The sequence below is a fragment of the Brachyhypopomus gauderio genome, chromosome 6, assembly GCF_052324685.1.
Source record: "Brachyhypopomus gauderio isolate BG-103 chromosome 6, BGAUD_0.2, whole genome shotgun sequence".
Classification (NCBI taxonomy): domain Eukaryota; kingdom Metazoa; phylum Chordata; class Actinopteri; order Gymnotiformes; family Hypopomidae; genus Brachyhypopomus; species Brachyhypopomus gauderio.
The window spans coordinates 27,945,834-27,968,333 of record NC_135216.1 but is presented as its reverse complement, the minus strand read 5'-3'; the positions used below and the strand labels follow the sequence as shown (position 1 = coordinate 27,968,333).

The 22,500-nt window shown below is 48.2% G+C and overlaps 1 protein-coding gene across 1 annotated transcript in view; it reads right to left on the bottom strand.

Annotated features, from left to right (window-relative positions):
- Nucleotides 1–22,500, bottom strand: part of mast1b (microtubule associated serine/threonine kinase 1b) — a 45,635-nt gene that overhangs the window by 19,402 nt on the left and 3,733 nt on the right. The window contains 1 exon segment of the mRNA XM_077010258.1: nt 15,784–15,815. Coding sequence (XP_076866373.1) covers nt 15,784–15,815 — 32 coding nt within the window.

The following is a 22,500-nucleotide window of genomic DNA, read 5'->3' as shown; positions in this document are numbered from 1 at the left end:
AGCCACACAACACCAGTCACCTGACAACACAGCCACACAACACCAGTCACCTGACAACACAACTACACAACACCAGTCACCTGACAACACAGCCACACAACACCAGTCACCTGACAACACAACCACACAACACCAGTCACCTGACAACACAACTACACAACACCAGTCACCTGACAACACAGCCACACAACACCAGTCACCTGACAACACAGCCACACACCAGTCACCTGACAACACAACTACACAACACCAGTCACCTGACAACACAGCTACACAACACAGTCATCTTGAAAAAAGCAACACTTGACACCTCTGACATGAACAACTACAGACCAGTATCACTTCTTTCTTTTCTATCAAAAACTCTGGAGTGAGCAGTCTATGACCAATTATCTCTCTTCCTCACCCAGAACCAACTCCATGATCCTAATCAGTCTGGCTTTAAATGGGCACACTCAACAGAAATTGCCCTCAAAGCAGTGACTGAGAAGCTCCATGCTGCCAAGACTAACAAGCTATCATCAGTTTGAATTCTTCTAGATCTTTCAGCAGCCTTTGACACGGTCAACCACAACATCCTCCTCTCTGTTCTTTATAGCCTCGGTGTGACTGGCTCTGCTTGGAAATGGTTCCAGTCATATCTTGAAGACCATTCCTATCAGGTAACATGGAGAGGATCTACATCCAATCCATGTAAACTTTCCACTGGAGTCCCCCAAGGCTCGGTCCTAGGCCCTCTTCTCTTCTCTTTATATACTCGTTACCTTGGTGACATTATTTTGTCTCATGGTTTCTCTTATCATTGCTATGCTAATGACACCCAGCTAATTCTTTCCTTCCCTCATTCTGACACCCAGGTTTCTAGGCGTATCTCGGCATGCTTAGCAGATATTGCTTCATGGATGACTGCTCACCACTTGAAGCTCAACCCTAGCAAAACTGAGCTTCTGTACATTCCAGGAACCCCAAACCCACACAACGACCTCCTTTGAGAACACCTTGTTAACACCATCAGAAACTGCTCGAAGCCTGGGTGTAACGTTGGACAATGAGTTGTCCTTCTCAACACTTGTTTCAAAACTGACCAGATCCTGCAGATTTCTCCTCTGCAACATACGGAGAATACGACCCTTCCTTTCACAGGAAGCTACTCAAGTGCTTGTGCAGTCTCTAGTAATCTCTAAGCTGGACTACTGCAATTCCCTACTTGCAGGTCTTCCTCTACGGGTCATCAGACCTCTACAACTAATTCAGAATGCTGCAGCACGACTGGTCATCAATCTCCCCAAGTTCTCACATGTGACTCCTCTGCTATGCTCTCTTCACTGGCTTCCAGTAGTGGCACGCATCAGATATAAAACCTTGATGCTTGCTTACAAAGCCAAAAATGGACTGGCCCCTCCCTACATGATGTCCATGGTCAAAAGCCGATCTGTACAGCGAACACTCAGAACCTCAAGCTTGGCTCGACTCGAAACTCTATGCTTAAAGTCTCATGGAAGACAAATGTCCAGACTATTCTCCGTCCTGGCTCCAAGATGGTCGAACAATCTTCCATTAGCTGCTAGGACTGCAGAGTCTATTGCTATCTTCAAGCGTAGACTGAAGACTCACCTGTTTGTTGAGTTCTTACCAGAGCACTAACTCGGCTGATACCACTTGCTGTTGTTCTTAAATTGTATGTCTGTCTATAGTTATTTGCGCTTCTTGGCAAACGTCTAACTTGCAAAACACTAATGACATTGACTCCTGTAGTTTAGTAGTAGTCTGACTCAATGTTATCTTGAATTCTGGCCTATCCGTACTATTACCTAGGATGAATTCTGTGATCAGATGCAGTGGAAAATAGATAATTTCAAGTACCTCGGTGTTCACATCACTGAGGACCTGTCATGGTCTTGTCACACCAACGCTGGCAAAGAAGGCCCGTCAGCGTCTCTACCACCTCAGACGATTACGGGACTTCAAACTACCAACCAAGGTACTCCGAAACTTCTACACCTGTACCATTGAATCAATCATAACGGGAAACATCACAACCTGGTTTGGAAACTGCACCAAGAAGGACAGGCAGGCTCTTTAGAGGGTGGTGTGTTCAGCTGAGCGCACAATCTGGACGGGGCTTCCTGACCTGCAGTCCATATACAAGAGACGGTGCTGGACAAGAGCCAGGAGGAGAGTAAAGGACCCCAGTCACCCCAGTAACGGACTGTTCTCCCTGTTACATTCAATCTACACCCATCAATCTACACCCATCAACCTACACCCATCTGTCCCACCCGACACATGTGCACTGCTGTGGGCTTACACACCACTGTATGGGGAACTGCAGATAACAATAATGATAACAGTCCAGCATGTGTGTGTGTGTGTGTGTGTGTGTAATCAGCTCTCTGTGGGAGTGTGTGTTCAGCTCTCTGCAGGAGTGTGTGTTCAGCTCTCTGAGCTTCCGTGTTCAGCTGTCTGTAGGAGTGTGTGTTCAGCTCTCTGTAGGTGTGTGTGTTCAGCTCTGTAGGTGTGTGTGTTCAGCTCGCTGTAGGTGTGTGTTCAGCTCGCTGTAGGTGTGTGTGTTCAGCTCTGTAGGTGTATGTGTTCAGCTCTCTGTAGGTGTGTGTGTTCAGCTCGCTGTAGGAGTGTGTTCAGCTCTCTGTAGGCGTGTGTTCAGCTCTCTGTGGGCGTGTGTTCAGCTCTCTGTAGGTGTGTGTGTTCAGCTCTCTGTGGGCGTGTGTGTTCAGCTCTCTGTGGGCGTGTGTTCAGCTCTCTGTGGGTGTGTGTTCAGCTCTCTGTAGGTGTGTGTGTTCAGCTCTCTGTGGGTGTGTGTGTTCAGCTCTCTGTGGGTGTGTGTGTTCAGCTCTCTGTAGGAGTGTGTGTTCAGCTCTCTGTAGGAGTGTGTGTTCAGCTCTCTGTAGGTGTGTGTGTTCAGCTCTCTGTAGGTGTGTGTGTTCAGCTCTCTGTGGGTGTGTGTGTTCAGCTCTCTGTAGGAGTGTGTGTTCAGCTCTCTGTAGGTGTGTGTGTTCAGCTCTCTGTGGGTGTGGGTGTGTGTGTTCAGCTCTCTGTGGGTGTGTGTGTTCAGCTCTCTGTAGGTGTGTGTGTTCAGCTCTCTGTGGGTGTGTGTTCAGCTCTGTAGGTGTGTGTGTTCAGCTCTCTGTGGGTGTGTGTGTTCAGCTCTCTGTGGGCGTGTGTGTTCAGCTCTCTGTGGGCGTGTGTTCAGCTCTGTGTAGGTGTGTGTGTTCAGCTCTCTGTGGGTGTGTGTGTTCAGCTCTCTGTAGGTGTGTGTGTTCAGCTCTCTGTGGGTGTGTGTGTTCAGCTCTCTGTGGGTGTGTGTGTTCAGCTCTCTGTAGGTGTGTGTGTTCAGCTCTCTGTGGGTGTGTGTGTTCAGCTCTCTGTAGGTGTGTGTGTTCAGCTCTCTGTGGGCGTGTGTGTTCAGCTCTCTGTGGGCGTGTGTTCAGCTCTCTGTGGGTGTGTGTGTTCAGCTCTCTGTGGGTGTGTGTGTTCAGCTCTCTGTAGGTGTGTGTGTTCAGCTCTCTGTGGGTGTGTGTGTTCAGCTCTCTGTAGGTGTGTGTGTTCAGCTCTCTGTAGGTGTGTGTGTTCAGCTCTCTGTAGGTGTGTGTGTTCAGCTCTCTGTAGGGGTGTGTATTCAGCTCTCTGTAGGTGTGTGTGTTCAGCTCTGTGGGTGTGTGTGTTCAGCTCTCTGTAGGAGTGTGTGTTCAGCTCTCTGTAGGAGTGTGTGTTCAGCTCTCTGTAGGTGTGTGTGTTCAGCTCTCTGTAGGTGTGTGTGTTCAGCTCTCTGTAGGTGTGTGTGTTCAGCTCTCTGTGGGTGTGTGTGTTCAGCTCTCTGTAGGAGTGTGTGTTCAGCTCTCTGTAGGTGTGTGTGTTCAGCTCTCTGTGGGTGTGGGTGTGTGTGTTCAGCTCTCTGTGGGTGTGTGTGTTCAGCTCTCTGTAGGTGTGTGTGTTCAGCTCTCTGTGGGTGTGTGTTCAGCTCTGTAGGTGTGTGTGTTCAGCTCTCTGTGGGTGTGTGTGTTCAGCTCTCTGTAGGTGTGTGTGTTCAGCTCTCTGTAGGTGTGTGTGTTCAGCTCTCTGTGGGCGTGTGTTCAGCTCTCTGTAGGTGTGTGTGTTCAGCTCTCTGTGGGTGTGTGTGTTCAGCTCTCTGTGGGTGTGTGTGTTCAGCTCTCTGTAGGTGTGTGTGTTCAGCTCTCTGTAGGTGTGTGTGTTCAGCTCTCTGTGGGTGTGTGTGTTCAGCTCTCTGTAGGGGTGTGTATTCAGCTCTCTGTAGGTGTGTGTGTTCAGCTCTGTGGGTGTGTGTGTTCAGCTCTCTGTAGGAGTGTGTGTTCAGCTTTCTGTAGGTGTGTGTGTTTAGCTCTCTGTAGGAATGTGTGTTCAGATCTCTGTAGGTGTGTGTGTTTAGCTCTCTGTAGGTGTGTGTTCAGCTCTGTAGGTGTGTGTGTTCAGCTCTCTGTGGGTGTGTGTGTTCAGCTCTCTGTGGGTGTGTGTTCAGCTCTCTGTAGGTGTGTGTGTTCAGCTCTCTGTAGGTGTGTGTGTTTAGCTCTCTGTAGGTGTGTGTTCAGCTCTGTAGGTGTGTGTGTTCAGCTCTCTGTGGGTGTGTGTGTTCAGCTCTCTGTGGGTGTGTGTTCAGCTCTCTGTAGGTGTGTGTGTTCAGCTCTCTGTAGGTGTGTGTGTTTAGCTCTCTGTAGGTGTGTGTTCAGCTCTGTAGGTGTGTGTGTTCAGCTCTCTGTGGGTGTGTGTGTTCAGCTCTCTGTGGGTGTGTGTTCAGCTCTCTGTAGGTGTGTGTGTTCAGCTCTCTGTAGGTGTGTGTGTTTAGCTCTCTGTAGGTGTGTGTGTTCATGTCTTGTGCTTTTTATGACATTGTTCCATACTCTCTTTTCTTCTTTCCATTCTTATCCAGACCTGGGAATCACTAGTACAGTGAGGAATGACTTTTCCGTCATGTAGGAGTCACGGGAAAAGCATGTGTGCATGTTTGCATGTGTGCACGAGGGAGTGCACATGTGCATGTGTGCACGAGGGAGTGCACGAGGGAGTGCACGTGTGCATGTGTGCACGAGGGAGTGCACGTGTGCATGTGTGCACGAGGGAGTGCACGTGTGCACATGTGCACGCACACACAGCCAGTTTATTAGCTGTGATAGATCTGGGACACATTTCCCCTCGGAACATCCATCAGCATCATCTCTCTCTTCTCTCTGTCTCTCTCTCTTCTGTCTCTCTCTCTGTCTCTCTCTTCTCACTGTCTCTCTCTTCTCTCTGTCTCTCTCTCTTCTGTCTCCCTCTCTTCTCTCTGTCACTCTTCTCTCTGTCTCTCTCTCTTCTCTGTCTCTCTCTCTTCAATCTCTCTCTCTCTGTTTCTCTGTCTCTATCAACTGACTCCATCTCTTCTTTTCCTTCTCTCCCTTTCCCTCCTTTCACCTGATTTCCACTCTTATCTCCAGATACACATGCTCTCTCTCTCTCTCTCTGATTCTCCACCCCCTTGTTGTTCACATCTCTCTATCCCTCCCTTTCTCCCTCCCTCTCTTTCTGACACACTGCTGCTGGGATGTCAGAGGCTTATGGGAAGTTTATCTCACTGTTCTAATGAAATCTCTGGAGGTATCTCTCTCTCTCCCTCTCTCTCTCTCTCTCTCTCTCTCTTTCTCCTCAACTCTCACCAGTCATCTGTGTGTATGTTCATACTCTTGTCTGTGTGTGCACGTGTCTGTTTCACTGTAACAGGTTTAAACCACATTGAGCCCATTTACACCAAATTAACTTTAAATCACATTCACATCACATTGTTTCCCTGACACATTTATTCCATCTTAATCCTAAATTATCTTGATAAAGATGACAACTTTTAAATCTAATATAATCTTCTGTGCCTCATGTAAGGTATGATCGAATCATTTTAAGGGACAACCGTGTTTCAGTGCCTGTCTAGATTGTAGGTAGAGTTTGGTGTGTGGTTTTCTGTTGTGCCCCAACTAAAGGGACATATCAAGGTCCCATTGCTAATGTGGAAACCAGTGAAACTAAGCTAGTTGTCCATTTACATGACATCATGCTAACTGCTAACACAGTTATTACATGTCAGTGTAGCGAGGTTTGTACGAGATCACATCTGGTGTCTGGTGTCTGTTAGCCAGGCCTTTAGGTTGAGCAGTCCCAGTCGTTGATGTGGAGGTGTGGGTATCGTTGATGTGGAGGTGTGGGTATAGGTGATGTGAAGGTGTGGGTATCGTTGATGTGAGGGTGTGGGTATCGTTGATGTGGAGGTGTGGGTATAGGTGATGTGGGGGTGTGGGTATCGTTGATGTGGAGGTGTGGGTATCGTTAATGTGGGGGTGTGGGTATCGTTGATGTGGGGGTGTGGGTATAGTTGATGTGGAGGTGTGGGTATCGTTGATGTGGAGGTGTGGGTATCGTTGATGTGGGGGTGTGGGTATCGTTGATGTGGAGGTGTGGGTATCGTTGATGTAGAGGTGTGGGCATCGTTGATGTGGAGGTGTGGGTATCGTTGATGTGGGGGTGTGGGTATCATTGATGTGAGGGTGTGGGTATCGTTGATGTGGAGGTGTGGGTATCGTTGATGTGGAGGTGTGGGTATCGTTGATGTGGAGGTGTGGGTATCGTTGATGTGGGGGTGTGGGTATAGGTGATGTGGAGGTGTGGGTATCGTTGATGTCGAGGTGTGGGTATCGTTGATGTGGGGGTGTGGGTAACGTTGATGTGAGGGTGTGGGTATCGTTGATGTGGAGGTGTGGGTATCGTTGATGTGGAGGTGTGGGTATCGTTGATGTGGAGGTGTGGGCATCGTTGATGTGGAGGTGTGGGTATCGTTGATGTGGGGGTGTGGGTATAGGTGATGTGGAGGTGTGGGTATCGTTGATGTCGAGGTGTGGGTATCGTTGATGTGGGGGTGTGGGTATCGTTGATGTGGAGGTGTGGGTATCGTTGATGTGGGGGTGTGGGCATTGTTGATGTGGGGGTGTGGGCATCGTTGATGTGGGGGTGTGGGTATCGTTGATGTGGAGGTGTGGGTATCGTTGATGTGGAGGTGTGGGTTTCGTTGATGTGGGGGTGTGGGTATCGTTGATGTGGGGGTGTGGGTATCGTTGATGTGGAGGTGTGGGCATCGTTGATGTGGAGGTGTGGGTATCGTTGATGTGGGGGTGTGGGTATAGGTGATGTGGAGGTGTGGGTATCGTTGATGTCGAGGTGTGGGTATCGTTGATGTGGGGGTGTGGGCATCGTTGATGTGGGGGTGTGGGTATCGTTGATGTGGAGGTGTGGGTATCGTTGATGTGGAGGTGTGGGTATCGTTGATGTGGGGGTGTGGGTATAGGTGATGTGGAGGTGTGGGTATCGTTGATGTCGAGGTGTGGGTATCGTTGATGTGGGGGTGTGGGTAACGTTGATGTGAGGGTGTGGGTATCGTTGATGTGGAGGTGTGGGTATCGTTGATGTGGAGGTGTGGGTATCGTTGATGTGGAGGTGTGGGCATCGTTGATGTGGAGGTGTGGGTATCGTTGATGTGGGGGTGTGGGTATAGGTGATGTGGAGGTGTGGGTATCGTTGATGTCGAGGTGTGGGTATCGTTGATGTGGGGGTGTGGGTATCGTTGATGTGGAGGTGTGGGTATCGTTGATGTGGGGGTGTGGGCATCGTTGATGTGGGGGTGTGGGCATCGTTGATGTGGGGGTGTGGGTATCGTTGATGTGGAGGTGTGGGTATCGTTGATGTGGAGGTGTGGGTTTCGTTGATGTGGGGGTGTGGGTATCGTTGATGTGGGGGTGTGGGTATCGTTGATGTGGAGGTGTGGGCATCGTTGATGTGGAGGTGTGGGTATCGTTGATGTGGGGGTGTGGGTATAGGTGATGTGGAGGTGTGGGTATCGTTGATGTCGAGGTGTGGGTATCGTTGATGTGGGGGTGTGGGCATCGTTGATGTGGGGGTGTGGGCATCGTTGAAGTGGGGGTGTGGGTATCGTTGATGTGGAGGTGTGGGTATCGTTGATGTGGAGGTGTGGGCATCGTTGATGTGAGGGTGTGGGTATCGTTGATGTGGGGGTGTGGGTATCGTTGATGTGGAGGTGTGGGTATCGTTGCTGTGGAGGTGTGGGTATCGTTGATGTGGGGGTGTGGGTATCGTTGATGTGGAGGTGTGGGTATCGTTGATGTGAGGGTGTGGGTATCGTTGATGTGGGGGTGTGGGTATCGTTGATGTGGAGGTGTGGGTATCGTTGATGTGGAGGTGTGGGCATCGTTGATGTGAGGGTGTGGGTATCGTTGATGTGGGGGTGTGGGTATCGTTGATGTGGAGGTGTGGGTATCGTTGCTGTGGAGGTGTGGGTATCGTTGATGTGGGGGTGTGGGTATCGTTGATGTCGAGGTGTGGGTATCGTTGATGTCGAGGTGTGGGTATCGTTGATGTGGGGGTGTGGGTAACGTTGATGTGAGGGTGTGGGTATCGTTGATGTGGAGGTGTGGGTATCGTTGATGTGGAGGTGTGGGTATCGTTGATGTGGAGGTGTGGGCATCGTTGATGTGGAGGTGTGGGTATCGTTGATGTGGGGGTGTGGGTATAGGTGATGTGGAGGTGTGGGTATCGTTGATGTCGAGGTGTGGGTATCGTTGATGTGGGGGTGTGGGTATCGTTGATGTGGAGGTGTGGGTATCGTTGATGTGGGGGTGTGGGCATCGTTGATGTGGGGGTGTGGGCATCGTTGATGTGGGGGTGTGGGTATCGTTGATGTGGAGGTGTGGGTATCGTTGATGTGGAGGTGTGGGTTTCGTTGATGTGGGGGTGTGGGTATCGTTGATGTGGGGGTGTGGGTATCGTTGATGTGGAGGTGTGGGCATCGTTGATGTGGAGGTGTGGGTATCGTTGATGTGGGGGTGTGGGTATAGGTGATGTGGAGGTGTGGGTATCGTTGATGTCGAGGTGTGGGTATCGTTGATGTGGGGGTGTGGGCATCGTTGATGTGGGGGTGTGGGCATCGTTGATGTGGGGGTGTGGGTATCGTTGATGTGGAGGTGTGGGTATCGTTGATGTGGAGGTGTGGGCATCGTTGATGTGAGGGTGTGGGTATCGTTGATGTGGGGGTGTGGGTATCGTTGATGTGGAGGTGTGGGTATCGTTGCTGTGGAGGTGTGGGTATCGTTGATGTGGGGGTGTGGGTATCGTTGATGTGGAGGTGTGGGTATCGTTGATGTGAGGGTGTGGGTATCGTTGATGTGGGGGTGTGGGTATCGTTGATGTGGAGGTGTGGGTATCGTTGATGTGAGGGTGTGGGTATCGTTGATGTGGGGGTGTGGGTATCGTTGATGTGGAGGTGTGGGTATCGTTGCTGTGGAGGTGTGGGTATCGTTGATGTGGGGGTGTGGGTATCGTTGATGTGGAGGTGTGGGTATCGTTGATGTCGAGGTGTGGGTATCGTTGATGTGGGGGTGTGGGTAACGTTGATGTGAGGGTGTGGGTATCGTTGATGTGGAGGTGTGGGTATCGTTGATGTGGAGGTGTGGGTATCGTTGATGTGGAGGTGTGGGCATTGTTGATGTGGAGGTGTGGGTATCGTTGATGTGGGGGTGTGGGTATAGGTGATGTGGAGGTGTGGGTATCGTTGATGTTGAGGTGTGGGTATCGTTGATGTGGGGGTGTGGGTATCGTTGATGTGGAGGTGTGGGTATCGTTGATGTGGGGGTGTGGGCATCGTTGATGTGGGGGTGTGGGTATCGTTGATGTGGAGGTGTGGGTATCGTTGATGTGGAGGTGTGGGTTTCGTTGATGTGGGGGTGTGGGTATCGTTGATGTGGGGGTGTGGGTATCGTTGATGTGGAGGTGTGGGCATCGTTGATGTGGAGGTGTGGGTATCGTTGATGTGGGGGTGTGGGTATAGGTGATGTGGAGGTGTGGGTATCGTTGATGTCGAGGTGTGGGTATCGTTGATGTGGGGGTGTGGGCATCGTTGATGTGGGGGTGTGGGCATCGTTGATGTGGGGGTGTGGGTATCGTTGATGTGGAGGTGTGGGTATCGTTGATGTGGAGGTGTGGGCATCGTTGATGTGAGGGTGTGGGTATCGTTGATGTGGGGGTGTGGGTATCGTTGATGTGGAGGTGTGGGTATCGTTGCTGTGGAGGTGTGGGTATCGTTGATGTGGGGGTGTGGGTATCGTTGATGTGGAGGTGTGGGTATCGTTGATGTGAGGGTGTGGGTATCGTTGATGTGGGGGTGTGGGTATCGTTGATGTGGAGGTGTGGGTATCGTTGATGTGGAGGTGTGGGCATCGTTGATGTGAGGGTGTGGGTATCGTTGATGTGGGGGTGTGGGTATCGTTGATGTGGAGGTGTGGGTATCGTTGCTGTGGAGGTGTGGGTATCGTTGATGTGGGGGTGTGGGTATCGTTGATGTGGAGGTGTGGGTATCGTTGATGTAGAGGTGTGGGCATCGTTGATGTGGAGGTGTGGGTATCGTTGATGTGGGGGTGTGGGTATCGTTGATGTGAGGGTGTGGGTATCGTTGATGTGGAGGTGTGGGTATCGTTGATGTGGAGGTGTGGGTATCGTTGATGTGGAGGTGTGGGTATCGTTAATGTCGAGGTGTGGGTATCGTTGATGTGGGGGTGTGGGTATCGTTGATGTGGAGGTGTGGGTATCGTTGATGTGGAGGTGTGGGCATCGTTGATGTGGGGGTGTGGGTATCGTTGATGTGGAGGTGTGGGCATCGTTGATGTGGGGGTGTGGGCATCGTTGATGTGGAGGTGTGGGTATCGTTGATGTCGAGGTGTGGGTATAGGTGATGTGGAGGTGTGGGTATCGTTGATGTGGAGGTGTGGGTATCGTTGATTTGGGGGTGTGGGTATAGGTGATGTGGAGGTGTGGGTATCGTTGATGTGGAGGTGTGGGCATCGTTGATGTGGGGGTGTGGGCATCGTTGATGTGGAGGTGTGGGTATCGTTGATGTGGAGGTGTGGGTATAGGTGATGTGGAGGTGTGGGTATCGTTGATGTGGAGGTGTGGGTATCGTTGATTTGGGGGTGTGGGTATAGGTGATGTGGAGGTGTGGGTATCGTTGATGTCGAGGTGTGGGTATCGTTGATGTGGGGGTGTGGGCATCGTTGATGTGGGGGTGTGGGTATCGTTGATGTGGAGGTGTGGGTATCGTTAATGTGGAGGTGTGGGCATCGTTGATGTGGAGGTGTGGGTATCGTTGATGTGGGGGTGTGGGTATTGTTGATGTGGAGGTGTGGGCATCGTTGATGTGGAGGTGTGGGTATCGTTGATGTGGGGGTGTGGGTATCGTTGATGTGGAGGTGTGGGCATCGTTGATGTGGAGGTGTGAGTATCGTTGATGTGGGGGTGTGGGTATAGGTGATGTGGAGGTGTGGGTATCGTTGATGTCGAGGTGTGGGTATCGTTGATGTGGGGGTGTGGGTATCGTTGATGTGGAGGTGTGGGTATCGTTGATGTGGGGGTGTGGGCATCGTTGATGTGGGGGTGTGGGCATCGTTGATGTGGGGGTGTGGGTATCGTTGATGTGGAGGTGTGGGCATCGTTGATGTGGGGGTGTGGGTATCGTTGATGTGGAGGTGTTGGTATCGTTGATGTGGAGGTGTGGGTATCGTTGATGTGGAGGTGTGGGTTTCGTTGATGTGGGGGTGTGGGTATCGTTGATGTGGGGGTGTGGGTATCGTTGATGTGGAGGTGTGGGCATCGTTGATGTGAGGGTGTGGGTATCGTTGATGTGGGGGTGTGGGTATCGTTGATGTGGAGGTGTGGGTATCGTTGATGTGGAGGTGTGGGCATCGTTGATGTGGAGGTGTGGGTATCGTTGATGTGGGGGTGTGGGTATCGTTGATGTGAGGGTGTGGGTATCGTTGATGTGGAGGTGTGGGTATCGTTGATGTGGAGGTGTGGGTATCGTTGATGTGGGGGTGTGGGTATAGGTGATGTCGAGGTGTGGGTATCGTTGATGTGGGGGTGTGGGTATCGTTGATGTGGAGGTGTGGGTATCGTTGATGTGGAGGTGTGGGCATCGTTGATGTGGAGGTGTGGGCATCGTTGATGTGGAGGTGTGGGTATCGTTGATGTGGGGGTGTGGGTATCGTTGATGTGGAGGTGTGGGTATCGTTGATGTGGAGGTTTGGGTATCGTTGATGTGGGGGTGTGGGTATCGTTGATGTGAGGGTGTGGGTATCGTTGATGTGGAGGTGTGGGTATCGTTGATGTGGAGGTGTGGGTATCGTTGATGTGGGGGTGTGGGTATAGGTGATGTCGAGGTGTGGGTATCGTTGATGTGGGGGTGTGGGTATCGTTGATGTGGAGGTGTGGGTATCGTTGATGTGGAGGTGTGGGCATCGTTGATGTGGAGGTGTGGGCATCGTTGATGTGGAGGTGTGGGTATCGTTGATGTGGGGGTGTGGGTATCGTTGATGTGGAGGTGTGGGTATCGTTGATGTGGAGGTGTGGGTATCGTTGATGTGGAGGTGTGGGTATTGTTGCTGGTTTGTCACTCAAATGTAGAATGTGCGTGTGCATCTGTGGGTACTCGTGCATGTGTGCACAAGCGTGTGTGTGTGTGTGTGTGTGTGTGTGTGTGTGTGTGTGTGTGTGTGTGTGTGTGTGTGCGCGTGGTGAACTGACCTCATTCCCTCCTGGATGCTGTGCATTGAAACAAAAAAATGGTCCTTCCGTGTTCAGTATAGAGAGGGAGAGTGTGTGTGTGTGTGTGTGTGTGTGTGTGTGTGTGTGTGTGTGTGTGTGTGTGTGTGTGTGTGTGAGTCCTAGAGCTGAGTAGTGAAACTGTAACAAGCCTTCAGGGACATGTGGGTCTCTTTCACACACACACACACACACACACACACACACACACACACACACACACACACACACACACACCTGTCTTTACTCTATAAAGAGGGGCAGAAAGGTGTGTGTGTGTGTGTGTGTGTGTGTGTGTGTGTGTGTGTGTGTGTGTGTGTGTGTGTGTGTGTACTAAACAGCCAGGGAAAAATATATTTTTGTTTCAATGTACAGTATCCAGGATGAATGACGTCAGTTTACCATACACACAAGTACACACATACATGTACACACACACATACACATGTACACACACACACACACACACGTAAACACACACACACACACACGTAAACACACATACAGGTACAGCAGGTGAGAAGGACGATATCACCTCTAGCAGCAACTAACACATCCCTCCTTAATAGAGGTGCCCACACCAGTTGCCTAGTGACGCTTTGCTGTCAGGAAGGGGCGTGTCTGCAGGACGGCCGGCACAAAGCCACGCCCAGTCCAGTCGTATTTGACAGAATGCTCGTTGTACATGGAGAGTGAGTATATGTTCTCTTATGATTTATATTTGTGTCTGTCCAAAGCAAAAAGAACACACGAGATGAGAACCACACTGAAAGGAAATTACAGCTAAACTACAAATTACTGCTAAAACATTCATTTTAAAATCAACACAGTTGCTTCATTTTTTAACCTCAAACATAAAATGAGTCTCTGCAGTTTGGATGTGTATATTGTGTCTCTGGTCTAATGTACCAGCATAAAGAAGAAAACGAAGCACTATCATAAGTCACTCTGAATGAGACTGTAGGACACATACTAGATTCAGAAGAAGAATGAGAACATGTGCTACACAAGGTTATGATGACATACGTCTCACTCCTCAGACCAGCGCAGGAACATCCAACCTGTTGATGGTGGTAAACACAGGACAAAGCAAACACACACAGGCAGGTACAGACTCTAACTAATAACACTAATTGGAAGGACTTACTGGAATACACAGGGAGAGCATTCTGGCCTCACGAGGAGCTCATAAACGTGTGTTTCTTGTCTGCTTCTGCATCTAGCTCCTACTTTCTTGCTCTTTCTTGCTTTTTCTCACTCTCTCTATCTCACTCTCTCTCACTCTCTCTGATGAGATGAGATCTAAAGTCATCTGTGCTGTACTCCATCAACTCCAACAGCACACAGCCTCTCTTAAACAACACAAATACATCATATAACCACACACACGTGTGTGTGTGTGTGTGTGTGTGTGTGTGTGTGTGTGTGTGTGTGTGTGTGTGTGTGTGTGTGCAGCTTTAAAGGACATGATTGGATGTATAAGGTCCAGTGAATGAAATGATCTGTGAGATAAAGCTAGAGAAAAATACAGAGCGAGTGTGCGTTTATTTGTATGATACTCAAATACACACATACACATACACCAGGTTGTCTATTCAGTATCCACACCCACTCCTTTCCTCCAAAATATATCTCTAGATTTCAGCACCACGGACAGAGGCAGTGGTTTCCATAGGCCCAACACCAACCCCCACCCCACCCCCCCCTACAGCTGAGGTTGTGTGTCATGCACACACATCCCTTCTGCCACTCTGGGCACGTGTGCCGTCACCACAGTTGTGCAAACGCATCTCTTCTCCTGTCACTCTGCACAGAGACCCTGTGTCTCCTGCCAGTGAGCGGTGAGGCGTGTGTCCCAACTCAACCCCCCATCACTACACAGAGGGGGGTGTCAGACACGCAGACGAAACCAGGACACCGCTAATCCATGCCCAGGAAACCGGCCAATAATATTAAACGTGAATAATTCTCATACTGATTAATAAACATGAGCTCTGTTAAACTAAAGGGCTGTAAAAATAACATATTCAATATATAATACGTAATAAACATGTGCTATAATACTGTTAGAGCACATACATGGCATGTCACACTAAAACATTTATGTGGTATAATATCTGCTTAGGTAAAATATTTAAAACATTTTTTATAAGATATGTGGGAGTCAATTATAAAGGTAGAAAGATTTAGCAGTAGTTAGTGGTTGATTTATAAAGTGTATGATAATGAGTAGAAAAGGGACATTAATAGGGATGCACCGAAAATTCGGCCACCGAAAATTTTCGGCCGAAATGGCTTAAATTTGCATTTTCGGTTTTCGGCCGAAATACTTTCATCACCGAAACAACACGGCCGAAACGATGTGTTGTGATGACGCAAGCAAAAATCGCCACCTGCACGTGCTTATTTGGATTTTTAAAAAGTTTCAAAAGCAAAAAAGTTTCAGTGATGCAGAAAGCAAAAAAGTTTCAGTGATGGCGCCAAGGCAAAGGACATTACACCAAAAATTATGGAACTCGTTGCCTTAGACGATCAGCCGTTCTCTGTCGTAGGGATTTCGTAGGCTAATAGAGCACATTGAGCCCCGTTATGTTTTGCCGAGCAGACGACATTTCTCAGAAGCGTGTTTACCTGAGCTGTTTAATGTTGTTGCAAGAGAGAATTATGAGAGAATTTATATTTATCTTTCAGGCCAGTCAGTTATAATAAAATTTAACTCGTATAAAATACATATATTTATCCTCTCAGATAAAAACGGTCTGCAAGCGAGTTAAATTTAATTAGTGGTCGTCCGTTGTCAGCGTTATCGCCGTTAACGGCCCACCACTAATTTTATTTTATAATATGCATTACTGTAATGTCAGTGCTAAATAAATATTTTCAAATCAAATTTTGTAGTTGATTTATTCTTTGAATAGCAATGCCTTGATTTTAGTGAGGTTAGCCATAAATCCAATGTTACTAATAATTGGCATAATGTATTTCGGTGTTTCGGTTTTCGGCTTTCGGCCTTGGTTTCCTCATTTTCGGTTTTCGGTTTCGGCTAAGAATTTTCATTTCGGTGCATCCCTAGACATTAACAATCATAAATAATAATACGTGTGTTACATTTGTTATACTGGCACTCACCTGCTGTTTTTACGGGGCAGAGGAAGATCCTTCTGGGCGAAACGTGTAAGGGACACGACCAGAAGGTGATGAGGGAAGAGAGGAAGAAAGAGAAGAAAGATCAGGCAACCTTCAAAACAGATTACACTGTCAGGGACATCCCTCACGCTGTAGTTTACACCGTTAGAGATGTCCCTCACGCTGTAGTTTACACCGTTAGAGATGTCTCACGCTGTAGTTTACACCATTAGAGATGTCCCTCACGCTGTAGTTTACACCGTTAGAGGTGTCTCATGCTGTAGTTTACACCATTAGAGATGTCTCACGCTGTAGTTTACATCGTTAGAGATGTCTCACGCTGTAGTTTACACCATTAGAGATGTCCCTCACGCTGTAGTTTACACCGTTAGAGATGTCTCACGCTATAGTTTACACCATTAGAGATGTCCCTCACGCTGTAGTTTACACCATTAGAGATGTCCCTCACGCTGTAGTTTACACTGTTAGAGATGTCTCACGCTGTAGTTTACACCATTAGAGATGTCCCTCATGCTGTAGTTTACACTGTTAGAGATGTCCCTCACGCTGTAGTTTACACCGTTAGAGATGTCTCACGCTGTAGTTTACACCATTAGAGATGTCCCTCACGCTGTAGTTTACACCGTTAGAGATGTCTCACGCTGTAGTTTACACCGTTAGAGATGTCTCACGCTGTAGTTTACACCATTAGAGATGTCCCTCACGCTGTAGTTTACACCATTAGAGATGTCCCTCACGCTGTAGTTTACACCGTTAGAGATGTCTCACGCTGTAGTTTACACCATTAGAGATGTCCCTCATGCTGTAGTTTACACTGTTAGAGATGTCCCTCACACTGTAATTTACAGTTAGAGATGTCCCTCACACTGTAGTTTACACTGTTAGAGATGTCCCTCAGGCTGTAGTTTACACCGTTAGAGATGTTCCGCCTGCTGAAGTTTACACCATTAGATGTCCCTCACGTTGTAGTTTACACCATTAGAGATGGCTCACAATGTAGTTTACATCGTTAGAGATATCTCGCACTCTAGTTTACATCGTTAGAGATGTTCCTCAAACTGTAGTTTACACCGTTAGAGATGTCTCACGCTGTAGTTTACACCGTTAGAGATGTCCCTCATGCTGTAGTTTACACCGTTAGAGATGTCTCACACTGTAGTTTACACCGTTAGAGATGTCCCTCACGCTGTAGTTTACATCGTTAGAGATGTCTCACGCTGTAGTTTACACCGTTAGAGATGTCCCTCATGCTGTAGTTTACACCGTTAGAGATGTCTCATGCTGTAGTTTACACCGTTAGAGATGTCCCTCACGCTGTAGTTTACACCGTTAGAGATGTCTCACACTGTAGTTTACACCGTTAGAGATGTCCCTCACGCTAGAGGTCTGCGCAGGACTGCTTTTTTAATCCTGCACCCGCCCGCTCCCGCTTGTTTTAGACCCGCTCCCACCCGCCCAAAAATCGCTTGTTTTAATCCCGCTCCCGCCCGCACCTGCTTGTTTTAATCCCGCTCCCGCCCGCACCTGCTTGTTTTAATCCCGCTCCCGCCCGCACCGGCCAAAAAATCGCTTGTTTTAATCCCGCACCCGCCCACCACATACACATTTCTGTCGCCCCCGCCCGCAATACTAATATTAATTGAATTAATTAGATTTAGTACTTGAAATTTTCTTATGTATTTATTAAAACAGCAATATAGCGATTGATCGCGCTGTCCCATTTCTTACCACAGTCCAAACACATCCCGTTAGGTGACGTACACCAACACTTTCTGACATGTATCACAACAAGCCGATTTCCATCTCCATTAATTACAATGGAATATGACTTCCATACATCAGACTTTCCTGTAGTTGGCTTAATTGTGGTGTATTCGCCTGTTTTAATAGAATTTTCCACAGCTGAAACTGGTTGACCGTCTACAGCAGGGGTCGGCAACCTATGGCACGCGTGCCACCATTGGCACACCGAGGCATAGTCACTGGCACGCGACACGCTGGACCAGCATCAGCAAAAATATATATTTTAATATAAATTATTATATTAATGGATTATACTTTCGCGAGTGACCGTAGCGCACGACTCCGCACGCACACCTCGCGCGAACGGCGGAGGCGTTTAAACTTGGCGATCGATCGCGATATAATACTTTTTGTGTCGATTTACACCTCCCCCCCTCCTCGGTCAACAATTTAAACTCGCCGCCATAGTGGCACACTCATTGACTGGACATGTTAAAGTTGGCACTCCATGTCTCAAAGGTTGCCGACCCCTGGTCTAGTCTCTGCCATTTCTGTATCAAAATGACAAAATGACGCACACTTCATGTTCACGTGATCAGTTGCTTAGCCAATATTTTGAATTAGTTTATTGCTTACTTACTGAATGATTAGTTGTTTTCGTCCTGTTCCTTATGCATGGAAATCATTGCGTTGTTATTATTTTAATTTTCTAGACTATTAATTTGCGGGATTTTTCTACATGTATATGCGGTCCCGCTCCCGCATCGCCTGGACTAATTAAACTCCCGCTCCCGCCAATAACAATTAAATTCTGTCCCGCGCCGCAAGATATTCTGTCGGGATATTACCGCGGGAGTGCAGACCTCTACCTCACGCTGTAGTTTACATTGTTAGAGATGTCTCACGCTGTAGTTTACACCATTTGAGATGTTCCTCATGCTGTACTTTACACCATTTGAGATGTTCGTCACACTGTATTTTGCTCTGTCAGAGATGTTCCTCACACTGTACGCTGTGAACACAGACATATTCCTCATACTGTACAGTTTGCACTGTCCAAACTGCCTGACAGGCCTCCGTGTAACTGAGTAAATTCTAAAGACTAAATTCACGCCTGTTTTGTTGTCTCTCTTTTCCTCTCGGTGGGTTACTGCCACTCCCTGCTCCCTGTGGCTCAAACTAGATTCATTATTCTGCAAGAACATTAAACAAGCTCCCTCAGGATACAGACAGATAGAGGGAGAGAGGAAGAGAGTAGAGTGAGGGAGAGATAGAAAGAGGAGAGAAACAAGAGGGAGGGAGGGAGAGAGAGAGGGAGACATAAATATCCTTTGCCAGAAGAACATCTTCTTTCATTTTCATTCTCCTTCCATTCTCTGTCTCTGGTTGTGTGTGTGTGTGTGTGTGTGTGTGTGTGTGTGTGGGTATCATTGTCTCTGAATGCAAGTCTGAATACTAAGACTATTATTCTTCTCTACCAAGACAAACATTTGAGACACCATGTGTCAGTCCTGGGCCTGTTCACACTGGGCCTGTTCACACTGGGCCTGTTTACACTGGTCAGCTGATCAATTCCATTTGCATTGATTGCCAGGAATTGCGAATCAATATAGCTGATCGGCTAACTTTAGCCCGATAGCTGCTTATGGGTGCATCTGTGTCTGAATGATGTTCTTCAGAATCGACTGCTGCTGTCTGCTCTACAGGTGAGTAAGCATTCGTGGGTATATATTAGAAACCTTCTCAAGCTATGAGCTACAGACCCACATGAAGGCACCAGTACCTGCAGATATTATACAGGTGAGCTAGCAAGGTGAAGCAAATACGGACTAAACTGTGACCCAGAAAGCAGAGGACCGAAAAGGAGGGGAAAAGAGGAGGGGAAGAAAGGAGAGAAGAGAAGAGGAAAGCAGAGTAGAGGCAAGGGGAGGGGAGAAGGGAAGAGGAGAGAGGAGGAGAGGAAAGGGGAGAAGAGGTGAGGGGAGGTGGGAAGAGGAGAAAAGAGGAGAGGAAAGGGGAGCTTATTTCAGTACCAAGGACAGCAACCATCCCACATCCCCGTGTGTGTGTAATTGTGTTTATCATGTTATGGAAGGAAAAATCTTAACCTGACTCAGCTCTCTTAATCTAGACTGACGGACTGACAGCCAGGAACCTCAGTGTGTCCAGTAATTCCACTTAGTGTGAGTGCTAAACCCATCTTCTCCCAGCTATGTTCAGAAACCTATGAAATAAACATTTGTGACCTCCGTTAGCACATCATGCTTCAACATGAAGAAACATCTGCTGCTCCACAGACATGGGGACGTTTCTCCTGTAGTTCCTGTGTCCTTCTGCCTGTTGTGACTCACTGTCCTCTCTGGGCTGTTAAATTACAGCTTCTACACGAGTCTCTTCTGTCTGCACTGCACCCACTGGACTTACACACCCAAAACAACTACCTACAAAGCAGCTCAGAGCAAGCTGACCCAGCTGTGTGTGTGTGTGTGTGTGTGTGTGTGTGTGTGTGTGTGTGTGTGTGTGTGTGTGTGTGTGTGTGTGTGTGTGTGTGTGTGTGAGATGTGCACTAGTGTTTCTTTTTGTGGTGTGTCCGTTTGTGTGTGCATGTGTGATGTGCATTTGAGTGTGTGTGTGTTTGTGTGCGTGTAGTGTGCATCTGATGTGTGTGTGTATGTGTGTGTGTGTGTCACCTCAGACCAGGGTATCTGCACATTTTTAAATCTCAAATTCAATGACTTTTAAGACCTTTTTAATACCTCTCAAGAAAAAATAATACTATTACTGGGGATGCAGGTGTGTTCCACATCGTTGACGGGGGGGGTTGGCGAACGAGAATTGTTGACGTTGTTGAGGCCGTATACTCCAACGCTAGGAATCTAGCACTAGGACCCTGGAGCGGTTATTTTCTGCATTAGCGCTAGATTCGGCAAAGTTCACATCGCGCCAGAACAACTGAACAACACACACTTATAATAATTTAATGCCTCCCCTCATAAAATTCCAGACATTTTAAGACATTTTTAGGCCTTGAATATGGAAAACTAAATTTAAGACATTTTAAGACTTTTTAAGGACCCGCGGGTACCCTGCCTCAGACATCAGAGCAGAAGCAGCATGTGATATATGCCACTGACCTTTCAGACACATCCCTTATACTTTTTATTAAATATACACTTTTGAAACATTACAGGCTGTCACATGTATTCCAAGGTGTGTGAAAATCTTTAAAAGGCTTAAATCAATGTATCTTCCTTAGCGCATGGTGACATTATTTTTAAAATAGCAAATGTTGTTCAGCTTACACTAAAAGCATTGCTTGGTCAAACGTGATTTCAAAGTCCAGTGTGCATTCTGACCACGCCCCATTGGTGAGTGACAGGTGACTCCGCCCACCCTGGATGCTCGTGAAAGCATGCAGCACTGACACTTAATCTGCTGCTCTGACGACCATTAAGACACAGAACCATCCTGATGACGTCACAATGACATCCTCAATGACTCCTCAATGACATCACAATGACATCAGTCATTAAATACTTCCAGTTCCTTCTCTCTCCCTCACTCTCTCTCTCCCTCACACTCTCTCTCCCTCACTCTCTCTCTCCTTCACTCTATCCCTCTCTGTCCTATATTCACAAATATTCTAGTGGGGCCATGAAATGGTGAAAGTGCTGTGAGAAGCTAACTTATTTCCTCTCTGTGTTTTCTGGGTTTTGAACTTGTGCCCGAAACCTGGCTGAGGTGAAGGATGTTTATGTACACTAATTACACCGTTAAGATTTAAGGGACATTTAATACGTCAACATTCCCAAAGAGTTGTGAGTCACAGTGAGTCAGCTAAGAAACAGATATATCTGGGAAGCACACTGCCAGGTCATTAAGACTCCACAGTTCCACAAGTCCAGCTCAGAAGGGCCATCACAGCACTGCACACTTTAGTGCCTAATCTGCATATCACACGGGACTTGGTTAGTTAATCATTCAAACCCAGGTGAATTAAAGTAGGGGGGAGACAACCATGGTGTGACCCTCTCTGATTGGAGCATCATGGGGCGTTTCTTTGCGACGTGTCATTAGCAGGCGTGTGTTGGGCTGACGGGGACAGGGCCGTGCTCTTTCAGGCATGTGCCCGGATCCCGTAATCACCGCAGTGGTAGGGTCTCAGAGCGAGAGGTCACATGACCTCTCTCAGCTCTCAGCAGCGATGGGATCATGTGGATGAGTCAGATAATCCTGCATCACGGCTCAAACATCCCACCCTTAACCCCGCTGGCCTGAGGACTGACTGGTGGAGGAAGGTTTATGGCCACTACTGATTGGCTCTTCCACTCACTGAGTGAGAGAGAGAACAGTAGATACAGAAACCCTGAGACAGATAGAGAGAGAGAGAGAAAGGGATGTAAGAGAAAGATGAGACAGTTAGAAAGGAGGAGACACAAAGATACAGATGGAGTGAGAGAGGAAGACACAGACTGTCTGGTGACGTCTAACGGGACAGGCTGTGTAAAAGAATCCACACTGTCACAGCAACAATGAAGCAATGGCCGCCTCCCACATCAGGTTTGTCAGAGCCGCCCACCTGCGTGAGAAAGGATCTGATCGATTAGCCCATCAGCTTAGACAAAGGGATGGGCGGACCAGCAGAGCCATGCAGTGGAAACAGCCAATCATGCAGTGGAAACAACCAATCAAGCAGTGGAAACAACCAATCAAGCAGTGGAAACAACCAATTATGCAGTGGAAACAACCAATCATGCAGTGGAAACAACCAATCAAGCAGTGGAAACAACCAATCAAGCAGTGGAAACAACCAATCATGCAGTGGAAACAACCAATCAAGCAGTGGAAACAACCAATTATGCAGTGGAAACAACCAGTCACACAGTGGATACAACCAATCATGCAATGGATACAACCAAATCACAGAGTTGAAACAACCAATCAACTGTCTAAAAA